The sequence below is a fragment of the Nannospalax galili genome, unplaced genomic scaffold (genome assembly GCF_000622305.1).
Source record: "Nannospalax galili isolate Female #2095 unplaced genomic scaffold, S.galili_v1.0 scaffold415, whole genome shotgun sequence".
NCBI lineage: Eukaryota > Metazoa > Chordata > Mammalia > Rodentia > Spalacidae > Nannospalax > Nannospalax galili.
In genome coordinates, this window is record NW_008337494.1 from 1,735,734 (window position 1) to 1,749,000 (window position 13,267).

At 37.4% G+C, this 13,267-nt stretch overlaps 1 protein-coding gene across 2 annotated transcripts in view; it reads right to left on the reverse strand.

The window, feature by feature from the left end:
• Chpt1 (choline phosphotransferase 1) overlaps positions 1 to 13,267 on the reverse strand; it is a 46,261-nt gene that overhangs the window by 2,363 nt on the left and 30,631 nt on the right. The window contains exons 6-8 of one of the 2 annotated variants that reach the window (XR_607251.3): positions 9,338 to 9,496; positions 8,838 to 8,963; positions 288 to 491 (exon numbers count right to left, since the gene is read on the reverse strand). Coding sequence is in view for 1 of the 2 variants with exons in the window: in XM_008832616.2 (XP_008830838.1) it covers positions 381 to 491; positions 8,838 to 8,963; positions 9,338 to 9,496 (396 nt within the window). In the remaining variant the exon portion in view is untranslated. The remainder of the gene's footprint in view (positions 1 to 287; positions 492 to 8,837; positions 8,964 to 9,337; positions 9,497 to 13,267) is intronic. The other variant, XM_008832616.2, reaches the window with a different exon arrangement.

Below are 13,267 nucleotides of genomic sequence, written 5' to 3' on the forward strand. Positions count from 1 at the left end.
TCAATGCTAAGACTTAAAAGTTCTTTAAGTTCTGAATTTTTATGTAATTTTTTGAACCCTGAGTCTGATTTATAGAAACAGCACTACTTAGAACTATAAGAGTTCAGTTTCTTACTATCTTCAGGATTCAAATATATTTTTTGCTCTTGTTTCTAATTCATAGATTGGATTACACTGATAATGTGTATAATAAAAACAACATGAGGGATTCATTACTGAAGTAGACGAAATGGAATCTGTAGGATTTATGCACATTTAAACATAACCTTATGAGATAGTATACTAGCCTCCTGCATAGGGGGATTTCCTTCACTCATAGGTTCCCCTAACTGCTTCTCCTCTTTTCCTTGGGCTACTAGTCAGTCAATATGCTTGTGAACCTGTTCAGGTGCTTGTTGACATGAAGTCTTGAAGATATTTAGATGAAGATGTCTTGAAATTTGCAGGCACAAAGCACTAAAGTATATCATCATATCTAATGAAGAAATGACCTTTGGAAACAAAAAAGGAAATACAACATGGGTTATGGTCTGTTTTTCTGAAACAAGAAATATTTTCTTTCAACCCCTCTCCCATCCCATCTCAAATGTCCTTAAACTTAAGATTCTTAACTGAAAATACTCTATTTTAGAGTACTTTCATGTATCTCATACTTAAACCTTATAGTTTTTATTTATAGACAGGATCCTGCTGTGTAGTCCTGGTTGGCCTTGTAGCCCAGGTTGCCTTTCATTTATGGCAGTCATCCTGCCTTAGCATTTTGAATGCTTGGATTTATAGGTCTGTGCCACCATTTCCGGCTATTCTGAGTAGTTTTAATTTTTTTGGATTTTCTTTTATGTGTATGAGTAACACTCATGTAACACTGCATGTATTTAAGTGCACCCATGTCATGCAGTGCCTGCAAAGGACAGAAGAGGGCGTCAGATCCCCTGGAACTGGTATTACAGGTGGTTGTTAGCCACCGTGTGGTGCTGGGATTCAAACCTGGGTCTTCTGCAAAAGCAGCCAGTGCTCTTAACTCAGCCATCTCTCCAGCCCCTTATTCTGAGTATTTAACTTAGAGATACTGAAGCACAAAGAGGTTAAAAAGGACTAAAGTACAAATGCTCAAAAGTAGAAGAATTTGACTCCACATTTTCCTGGAAGGAGCTGTCACATATATTTTTATTGCTTTGAGATTAGCTGTAAGACTAAAAAGTCTGGAAAAGGCATTGTAGTTGAAGGAGGCATATCCAAAATTGAGGAGGTGTCTAGAGAGAGACTGTCCAGAGCTTAGGCATATATCTTCCTTCAGAAAATGAAGCCCTGAAGAAACGGGGGCATCACAGCTTATGCTTTGGGAAAGGAATTTTCACCTTTGGGAAAAGCTCTTTTTAAAAAATACTATTTTTATCTTATGTGTATTGCCTGCATGTATGTGAGTGCACCATGTCATGCAATGCTGCGGAGATCAGAAGAGGGCTTCAGATTCCCCTGGAACTGGAGTTAAGGATGGTTTGTAGCTGCCATGTGGGTGCTGGGAATCGAACCCAGGTTCCTCTGCAAGAGTAGTCAGTGCTCTTAACTGCTGAGCCATGCTCTTTTCTGAGTTACTTCAGGTTATATACTCACATCTAAAGATTTGGAGTTAGAAACCATAAATGAGACAGTATGTGTATCTTTCTGGGTTTGGGTTACCTCAGTATATTTCCCAGTTCCATCCATTTACCTACAAATTCCATTATTTCATTTTCCTTTATAGGTGAATAGAACTACATTGTGTTTATGTACCATATTTTCATTATCCAGAAGTTGAAGGACATTTAGGTTGTCTGCACTTCCTAGCTATTGTGAAAAGAGTAATAGTGACCATAGCCGAGCAAGTATCTCTCTAGTAGGACATTGAGTCCTTCAGGTATATGCCACCAAGGAGTGGCATAGCTGGGTCATATGGTAGATCTACTTTTAGTGTTTTGAGAATTCTCCACACCAGGATGCAATTGCAGCAGCAGTGAATGAGGTGTCCCCTTTCTCAGCATTTTTGTCAGTTTGTTGTCAGGTTTTTTTTTGTTTGTTTGTTTGAAATCTCAACCATTCTGACAAGGGAAAGATGAAATCTTAAAGTAGTTTTAATTTACATTTCCCTAATTGCTAAATATGTTAAGCACTTTTTAAAGTGTTTTTTAGAATATTTTTATGTGTATGTATGAGTGTTGTGCACATAAGTGTACCACACTGGAACTGGAGTTCCAGACTATTGTTGGCCATGCAGATGCTGGGAATAGTACCCAGTCCTCTGGAAGAGCCTGACATGCTCTTTAACTTCTAAGTCGTCTCTCCAGCCCTGATGGTGAACACTTTTTAAAAAAATATCTACTATTTTTATTTTATGTGTATGCATGTATTGCCTGCACATAGGTAAGTGCACCCATGTTGTACAATGAATGCCTGTGGAGAACAGAAGAGGCTGTCAGATCCCCTGGAACTGGAGTTACGGACAGTTGTTAGCTGCCATGTGGGTGCTGGGATTTGAACCCGGGTCTTCTGCAAGAACAGTCTGTTGTTAACCGCTGAGCCATCTCTCTAGCCCTGGTGTTGAACATTTTTAAAGATACTTAGCCATTTTTATTTCTTCTCTTGAGAACTCACTGTTCAGATTCCAAGCCTAGCCCATTTTTTTCAGTTGGTTGTTTCATTGATTCTTTGTATATTCTGGATATTAATCCCCTATTGGATGCATAGCTAGCAAAGATTCATTCCCACTCTCTAGGCTTCCTCTTCACTCAATTGTTTCCTTTGCTGTACAGCTTTTTAGTTTAATGAGGCCCCATTTGTCAATTGATGGCAAATGGAGTGTTAATTCAGAGAGTCCTTTTCTGCACCTGTATCTCGAAGGGTACTGCTATGTTTTCCTCTCAGTTTCAGGTTTCACATCGAAGTCCTTGATTCATTTGGAGTTGATTTTTATTCAGGGTAATAGATAGAGGTCTAATTTCATTCTTCTACATGAGGGTATTCAGTTTTCCCAACACTAGTTTGAAGATGCTGTCTTTCCTCCAGTGTATATTTTGGCATCTTTGTCAGTATCAGATGACTGCAACTACATGCACTCATGTTTGGGTCTTCTGTTTTGTTCTGTTAATCTACATGTCTGTCTTAGTTGCTAGCAGTTTTTTTTGTGGGGGGGTCTTTTTGAGGCAGGGTCTCCCTGTAGCCCCAGCTGGCCTGGAACTCAGAGATCCACCTGCCTCTGTCGCCCAAGTGCTGGGATTAAAGGCGTTCACCACACTCCGGGCTCACAATCACTTGTTTTAATTATGATAGCTCTGCAATATAGCTTGAAATCCGGTATGGTACTCCTAGAATTCTTTTGGGTCAGGATCATTTTGGCTATTTGGGGTCTTTTGTGTTTCCAAATGAATTTTAGGATAGCTTTTTAATTCTGTGAAGGATGTCATGAGAATTTTTATTGGGATTATATTGGATCTGTATATTTCTTTTGGTAGTATGGTAATTTTCACATTGTTAATTTTTATCAATCTATGAGCATGGGAGGGCTTTCCTCAGTCGTCTTCAGAGAATTAAAAGTTTTTACTGTAGAGAGGTCTTTAACCTTCTTCTTTTGGCTTATTCCTACATTTTTTGTTCTGGATGCTGTTGTGCATGAAAGTGTTTCTATTATCTCTCAGCTTGCATGTTATTGGTATATAGAAAGGCATTTTGTATCTTCCACATTGTCGAAAGTGTTGATCATTCCTAGAAGTTTTCTGGTGGAAATTTTGGGGTCTCATGTATATATCACTTGCAAATTGGGATAATTTTACTTTTTTCCCAATTATTTTCCCTTTTATTTCCTTTTCTTATTACTCTGGCTAGGGCTTCAAGAACTATATTGAAAAGGAGTGGGGATAATGGGCAGCTCTGTTTTCAAGCCTCATTTTAATGGGAATACTTTGAATCCTTCTCCACTGACAATGATTTTTGACTGTGGGTTTGTCATATATGGATGTCTTTTTGAGACAGGATTTCCCTACAACCCCAGCTGGCCTTGAACTCAGAGATCCACCTGCCTCTTCCTCCCAAGTGCTGGAGTTAAAAGCATACACCACCACACCCAGACTATCATATATAATCTTTATGGTGTTGAAGGATGTTTCTTTCAGTCCTATTATCTCTAGGACTTTTATCATGAGGGTATGTTGGATTTTTGTCAAAGATCTTTTCTGCATCTATTGGGATGATCATATGATTTTTGTCCTTAAGTTCATTTATATGATTTATTATATTTATTGACTTAGGTATACTGAACTATCCCTGCATCTCCATGATAAACCCAATTTGATCGTGGTGGATGATCTTTTTGATATATGCCTATATGTGGCTTGCAAGTATTTTACTGAAAAATTTTGCATCTATTTTCATCAGGGATATTGGCCTGCAGTTTTCTTCTTTTTCTTTTTTTGTTTGGTTGTGTCTTTTCCTTGTTTTGGTATTAGAGTAATACTGACTTCATAGAAGGGGTCTGGAAGTGTCCCTTATTTCTATATTTTTGAATAATTTAAATATTGGTTGCTAGGTATTTATAATATTCCTTGTTCCATTTGGCTGGATGATTAATTCCCATATATTGCCTATTTTGAAGCTTATATCCCCCTCACCCCAAGTTTATGGTCAAATTTATTTTGATTTCACTGAGAAAATATATGAAGTCAAAGAGAACCTCCACCTGTAGGACTCCCAGCACCTGATGCATACTGTGCTTTCTTGCCTACTGCCAAGATAATACTCTTGCTGAGCTTTTTGTCTCTTTTTTTAAAAAAATATTTTTATTGCGGGGCGTGGTGGCGCATGCCTTTAATCCCAGCGCCCCAGCACTGGGAGGCAGAGGCAGGCGGATCTCTGTGAGTTCAAGGCCAGCCTGGTCTACATAGTGAGTTCCAGGCCAGCCAGGGCTACAGGGAGACCCTGTCTCAAAAAGACCAAAAAAAAATTTTTTAATTGATTAGACGAAACGCAAGGTGGGGGGGGCAAGAATTCAGGGTTCATTATTAGCTAAAATAAAGACATACTAAGACTAATTTTGGTAGATCTTAGATGACTATAGAAAAAATGAGCTGCAATGTTTTCTTCCACCCAGCTAATGAAGTATAAAATTTAATACATTCAGCCAGGTGTGGAGGCAGAGGCAGGGGGATCTCTGTGAGTTCAAGGCCAGCCTGTTCTACATAGTGAGTTCCAGGACAGCTGGGGCTACAGGGAGATCCTGTCTCAAAAAAGACCAAAAAAGGAAAAAAAAAATCTTACAAAAGAAAAAACAATTTCTGAAATTAACAGCAACTAATTTTTACATTCACGTTTTCCATACTGTTTCAAATGCATCATCACCAATGTCTGATAATTACTATTGTCTTAACTGAAATTTAGACATGTCAAAAGTTTGCTGAAAGTATAGTTTTGATCTTTCACACATTTCATTGTGTATATATCATTAGCTTCTCTATTTTCTTTTAAACTTGTATTAGTCTTATATTCATCTATATAAATATTCATGTAGAAAATTTAAGTGGACTAAGTATGATTTTCTATGGCAAAGGAAACAAGGTTTTTTTTCCACCATAAAGAGAAATATATAAGATCTACCACAATTAGTCTACTTTTTATGTGTCCTGGGGGTTTATTGTGTTTTCATTTTCATTTAATTCCAGGAATTTTCTTTCTTTCTTGATTTCTTGAGCCATTCATTACTCAGTGTTGTTTTTTTTTTTGTTTTTTGTTTTGTTTTGTAGCCCCAGGTGGCCTGGAACTCACTACGTAGACCAGGCTGGCCTTGAACTCACAGAGATCTGCCTGCCTCTGCCTCCCTAGTGCTGGGACTCACACCTGGCTTAGTTCTGTGTTTTTAATCTCTATGAGTTTAATCTGTGTGGTTACTAGAGATTTTTTTGCTGTTGATTTTGAGCCTTACTGCATTGTTGTCAGGATACATGGAGTTACTTCAATTTTTCTCTATTTGTTGAGATTTGCTTTGTGTCCTAGTATGGTCTATTTTGGAGTAACTTCTATGGGCAGCTGGGTAGAATATATATTCTCTGGTCTTTGGATGGAATATTCTCTAGATGTCTGTTAGGTTCATTTGATGTATTATGAACATTTTTCCCCAGAGATACCATGGAACACTATTTATTTATTTATTTTTGGACTCAAGAACATGTTGTTTGAACTGTCTTTGACATAGTGTTTTAAAGAAAAATCTGACTTCCATAGTTCACTGGACTCAATCATTGGTGTATGTAAATCAGGCCAAATAATTGCAAAATAGGCGCTTAAATCCCCCCCCCCATTTTTTGGTGCTGGGGATTGAACAATAGGGTCTTTTGCATGATAGGCAAGCACTCTACCACTGAGTTATAGCTCCCACTTGGGTACTTGAATTTTTAATACTGGACACTTTTATTTCTGTTGATTTCATTTGGTATTACATAGCACTAAAATTTAATTAATTAAATTCACTAAAAGCTTACATAACCTGAGCCAATATCTCCAAATGTACTTTCTAGTCTTTCCTCCAGAAGTTTGAGTTTCAAGTCTAACACTATCTTTGGAGTGCTCAGCCAAAACAGACATCTTTACCACACTCTCTACCCCAAGGCTCGGGCAACATTGTGGAAGAGGGGGTGGAGAAATGCTAAGAGCCAGTGTTTGGGGAGAACTGGAGTGAAACAGTGTCTTCTGGATACGACAGAACTGCTGTACTTTATGAACTCACAGTAACTGTGGTTACCTGTAAAAGACTTGCATAAAACCAAGCAAGTTAACTAATACCAGGACTGAGGGAGGAGGGGCTCACAAGCCCCCACCCCTACACCCCTACCGACAGCTGATGGCTGCTAGGGGAGGAAATCAGTTTTAAGAGTGTGACCCCACCATGTTCCAGTACATGCCCCCATACCTATGAATATATGGTCAGCACAAATTGGACTCATTGGGATATTTTTAAAAAAGGGCATAAAGTTTGGAAGGGGGATAGAAGGGTGGGGTGAGCCAGGTAGGAAGGGGAGGTGGGGAGGTGAATATAATCAAAATATATTGTGTGTTCTCAAAGAACTAATGAAAAGTATTTTTAAACTTTGAGTTTTCAAGATATTTTCAATGATCATTTTTTATGTGTATGAGTGTATTGCCTTCCTGTGTGTAAGTGCACCCATGTCATGCAGTTCCTGAGGTCAAAAGAAGGTGTTGGATCCCCTGGAACTGGAGTTAACAGATAGTTCTTAGCTACCATGTGGGTGTTGGGAATTGAACCCAGGTCCACCTAACTCCTGAGCCATCTCTCCAGCACGCCTTCCCCCCTTTTAAATAAAAAGCTTTTAGAGACAGGGTCTCCCTGTAGGGTCTTTCAGCTGTCCTGGAACTCACTATGGAGACCAGGCTGGCCTCCATCTCACAAAGATCCACCCACTTCTACCTCCCTAGTGATGGATTCAAAGGGGTAAACTACCACACCTGGCTGTAATCCTGATTTCTTAATTTAGTCTATTTTGGAACTACAAATTTACTGTTTCTTAATTTGGTTTGTTTTGGAGCCCCCAAAATATGAAGACAGCGACGTAGAGGAAATTGGTTATTAAACACATTTTAAGAGTATTGCCTAAAAACTTCTCACTGTTTATATGAAAGGATTAAGAACTGTATCTCACCACTGTTGAAAGAATAGAAGACTTTGATGGACTATGAATTAGCACTAGGCTATTAATTACTCTAGAAAGTTTAATATTACATGACCTATTAATGGATCATTAAATGTACTCCTATGCCTATGCACAGAACAGATAACAGATTTTTGAAATACCTAAGTCTAGCAACAGGATGAGATGATGTGAATTAACAAAGGATTTACTGCAAACTCTTTAAACATACATCAATACAGATTAACAGTAATTTGATGAAAGTCAGTGAGGTCCCGAGATTGAGCAAAACAGAAAAACTTAATTTAAAAAACACCATTAGTTGAGTACTAGCCATAAAGATATATATCAGTAATATAAAATTTTAATGCACCGTTTATGCAGTTTGGTAAAACTGGAGTGTTACTAGTAATGATTTCCTCAGAAGGCTAGTGTCTTTTTAAAAAAAATATGTGTATAAGAGTTAGGCCTGAATGTAAGTCACACCCGTGTCGTGCAATGCCCATGGAGGACAGAAGGGGGTTGTATCCCCTGGAACTGGAGTTAATAGACAGTTGTTAGCCACCATGTGGGTGCTGGGATTTGAACCTGGGTCCTCTGCAAGAACAGATAGTGCTCTTAAAGACTGAGCCATCTCTCCAGCCCCTAAAGTGTCTCTTTTAAGAAATTAATATATTGTCTGCTTTCCTTCCCTAATCAGAATATAACCAATGAGAATTTAACCTTTGCTTAATGATCGAGTCATTAACATACTGTCATCAAGGGCCATAGTCAGGGTTACGTACTTCTAAAGCATGAAGTATCTCTATTCTGTTTCCCCAATATTAAGTGGCAGTTTTTGGTGCAGTAAGTGCCAATAATTTCATATAATTGGCCTGTTATTTGATATAAACTGGGAATAATTTTAATAAGTCTGAGTTTTGACATCTGTTCTGATTTAGGGAAAAGGGTTACTCTTAGGCACATAGTTGTATTTCTATGTTCTAGGTTGTTGAAAGCCTGATTTCTCAGATATACTAACCACTTCTACACAATTCATAGCTTAAAAGAAGTTTAAATATTCAGAAACCCTGACAACATAGACTACACATTGAAGCAATTGATGATACCACTGAAATGGTTTTTAAACTGATCTGACATGTTAAAAAATAAAAACTGAAAAGTACTTACCATTGCTATCCATAGGACAACATATTCATCTATAAAATTATTAAAGTACTGGTCTAAAAACAAAAGACCTGGCCCAACAAAGACCGTGTCTTGAAGATACAGTTCACTTTTGGTCATGTGAGCTATCTATAAAAAAAGTAAATAAAATAATTTCACTATTAAGTTTTAAATATTTTGGCTCTTATTTTCAGGACACACGACATCCACTATTAAGTCTTTAATTTCATATTTGATATAGGAATAGTTAATATATCTCAACTTCATGAGGAGGTAGCTTACTAAAATTGCTAGTATTTCCTTGATATCAGAAATTTCTAGTGGATAATTATAGATTAAACAAAATTTGAATATACCATTAACTAATAGTTTTACCTGGAACACAAATAGCTGTTTATTATGATATTGAGATCACAAAGGGGAACCAGCATTTTGTAATAATTTCCATTTTTGTGGTTGAAGACTATAGTTTCTACACCATGAATCATAAAAGAATTTCTTACCACCAATTTCTGTGCAACTTTAGCAAAGACACACCCAAACATTAAGGTATAAAGACAAGGGTGTTTTTCAAACAAATTTGTTGCAGACTTTTTATAGATCATTATTGCCAGTATAATAATTAATCCTATGTGGAGTCCAGGTGACAAGACACTGGTGCCCTAAGGGATAACAACAAAATATTTTATTAACATCACATTTTAACACTGCATTTACTGCAAGGCAAACATTTTCATATTTTTGCTTTATTACAAGGAACTTACTTAAAAATTCTTAATGAACAAGCCTTAGCAGCTGGAAGCAACTGGGGCGAAAGGTGCCCTTTTGGGATATGGTCAGACCTAGTCTTGGACGCAAGGACAACACTGCTGCATGTGAAGGAGCTACCTGAAAGTTACTTTAATATAAAATCATACATCCATGAGGCTCTTAAAAATTGCTATTAAATTTGCTACACAAAGCAGCTAACACACAGTTTTTAACTTTTCACATAAAACACATTGTTCTTAAGTGTTCTCTGTGTAACAGTCATTTCTAGTGTTGTTATTATAGGGACTGAGCACCTGGACTATTTCTGGGTGTGCAGAGCCAGGCCCTGCATGGAGACATTGCAGTACCTACAGGAAGCAAAGTCCTTCAGGCAACATGATACTTCTGTGGAGGAGAGAGATTTCGACAAAAGGAAACTACTGCAGTTGTCTACTGGCCCTCCACTTTCTATGCCCAGGGAGAGGGAAGGCTCTCCTCAGGCTACAAAGAGCAAAAGCTATAGATAGTTCTGATCTTGTAAGGAGTATCCTGGAAGGTTCCCCAGTATCCTGCTCTGGGAGAGTAGTGGGAGAAAATAATGCAAACATTTTTTGAACATCTATATTTTTTGAGTCTACACTAGCCTCAAAGTCATTATGTAGCTGAAGATGACCTTGAACTTCTGATCTTCCTGCATCCAACTCTCAAGTACTAGGATTATAGGCATGTGCCATTTAGGCTTGGCTTTGAACATCAATTTTGTGAGAAAAAAAAACCACGAAAAAACTAGACACCTGAAGTGTATGGTGAAGTATATGGCTTAATTCAAACTCAATGAGATAGCACAACAGATAATGATTCAAATTTTATATAGGCATGTTTTAACAAAACCAACCAGATTTTTTTAAATATAGCAGCTTTTACTAAGTCAAAGGCCATCAATACCTGGTCTGTCAATGAATTTAAAAAATATATACTTTTATTTTTATGAGTACTAGTGTATTGCCTGAATGTATGTAAGTGTACCCATGTCATGCAATGCTTGTGGAGTTCAGGGTTTTGGAATCCCTGGAATGGAGTTACAGATCATGTGGGTGCTAGGAACAGAACAAGGGTTCTCTACAAGAGCAGCCAGTGCTCTTAACTGCTGAGCCATTTCTCCAGCCCCAAATTTTTATACAAATAAAGCTTATCCTGCAAAATATAATCACTGATTAGGAAGAGTTCAGCTTTACCTGGTTTCTTTCTACATCAACATTTTCCCTACCCTTTTCTGTTCTGGATTCAAACTGCAAATGCCTTCATAAAAATTATATATTCCAAGTCATTAAATTTTCATTGATGTGAATCAACATTGCTCATCCTAAACAAAATGGTGAAATACACTTGGAGTTGAAGCTTACTAAATCTGTAAACACCAATGTGTTCATTTAAAAAGCCTAATTCTTGTTTTTACATATTTTAAGCTAGAATTGACTAAAATTACAGCAATACTATAAAATATCAAAAAGTAATATATAATTATAAATTTTAAAATAGTAGCACTTTGTTTTATATATTATGTCCTTGTATTTTTTTTTTTTTGGTCTTTTTGAGATAGGGTCTCCCTGTAAGATATATTATGTCCTTGTATTTTTTTTTTTGGTCTTTTTGAGATAGGGTCTCCCTGTAACCCCAGCTGGCTTGCAACTTACTATGTAGACCAGGCTGGCCTTGAACTCAGAGATTCCCCCATCTCTGCTTCCCGATTAAAGGTGTGTGCAACCACGCCCGACCATGTTCTTATATTTCATTCAATAAAAAATCAACAGATGAAAACCTGTTGGGTGCTGGAGTGCTCACCTATAATCCCAATGTTTGGGAGCACAGGCATGGGAGGAGTTTGAGGCCATTTGGGGCTTTATAGTGAGATCCTAGTTGAACATTCATTAAGTTTGAGTTAGAAATTAATTACTTCCTAGCTTCTGTTTCACTTAACTCATCCTTCAAACATTTAAGAATCAATTATTTCTTAGTAAAATATTCTCTAAGTGACAGTGAATCTCACTAAGTCTTATTTTCTGTATTGGAGCTTACTATGGTCTAGTTAGTGCTCTATTTTACCACCCACAGTCAAGGCAATATGTATTCCTAAGTACCTTATTCACAGTATTATACTGAAGTCAACAGAAAAAATACTGCCCCCCCAATGAAAAGTTTTACAAACAGATCATAATTTGCATACTTAAATGAATTTTATAATTTGCTTTTTTTTACATTTTTAATTGAATTTTTGTGACTTTCATACAATATAATTTAATGGTATTTAGATCCCCTCCCCTCTCTGCACCTCCCCTTATTGCCTCCCTACCCAAATTTTATACATTCTGTCATATATGTTAAGGCCTATTCAGACAAGTATTTGTACCCAGGTTGTGCTTTGGTGCAAGTTCATCCACTGGAGTCTAGTCAGCCTTTCTAGTATTTTGTTCAGAGTTGCGATCTACTATCTATCACCCAGTAGTATCAACTACCAATAGCTCTTCAAAAAAAAAGGATGAGTGTTCTGTAACTGAAAATGCTGGATCTCATTTATTATTCTTAGTAATTAAATCTTGTTCCAAATAATTGTTCCAAAAACCAGATGAGTCCTTACAGGACAAAAATTTTGAGTCACAGAAACAAGAAATTAGAAAATGTTCTATAAAAAAGCAATTGTAAAAGTCATTCTAACAGTTTTGTTGTAAAATAACATAATTGGATTAAGTACCTTCTTATGGTCAAACTACCTTGAAGTTAACAACAGGCTGTTAAAAATGTTGATATTTACTTAAAAGTGTCAGAGGGGCTGGAGAGATGGCTCAGCAATAAGAGCAGAAACTGCTCTAGCAGAGGACCCAGGGTTCGATTCCCAGCACCCACATGGTGGTTAAAAATCATTTGTAACTCCAGTTCCATGGGATCCAATGCCACCTTCTGACCTCCTTGGGCATTACATGACATGGGTGCACCTACCTACATGAAGGCATTTCACTCATACACATAAAAATAATAAATCTAAAAAAAAAAAGGTGGTAGAAATTCTGTCTCATTTTTATTTAGAAGTATTGAGGTTTTTTTAGCTGGTCGTGGCAGTGTGCGCCTTTAATCCCAGCACTCAGGAGGCAGAGGCAAGTGGATCTCTGTGAGTTCGCGCCTTTAATCCCAGCACTCAGGAGGCAGAGGCAAGTAGATCTCTGAGTTTGAGGCCAGCCTGGACTACATAGCAAGTTCAGGCCAGCTTGGGCTACAGTGAGACCCTGTCTCAAAAAACAAAAATGGGCTCAGCAGTTAAGAGCACTGGCTGCTCTTGCAGGGGACCCGGGTTTGATTTCCAGCACCCACATGGCAGCTAACAACCATCTGTAACTCTAGTTCCAGGGAATCAGATGCCTTCTGACCTCCAAGAACATTGCATGACAAGGGTGCACTTACACACATGCAGGCAATATACTCATAACATGAAATAAACCCAAAAAGTATTGAAGTTTTTAAAGAAATATAAAACTTATGCCATATGTAAGGTGTAGACAACACAAACATAAGACATGCTTATTCAAGATCTGAAGCTAGAATTTTTATCTTAAATTATCATAACAGTTCCTTTAAGTATATTTCAGAAAAAATCAATAAAATTTACTTTATGAGTAATAAATTGTCCTATC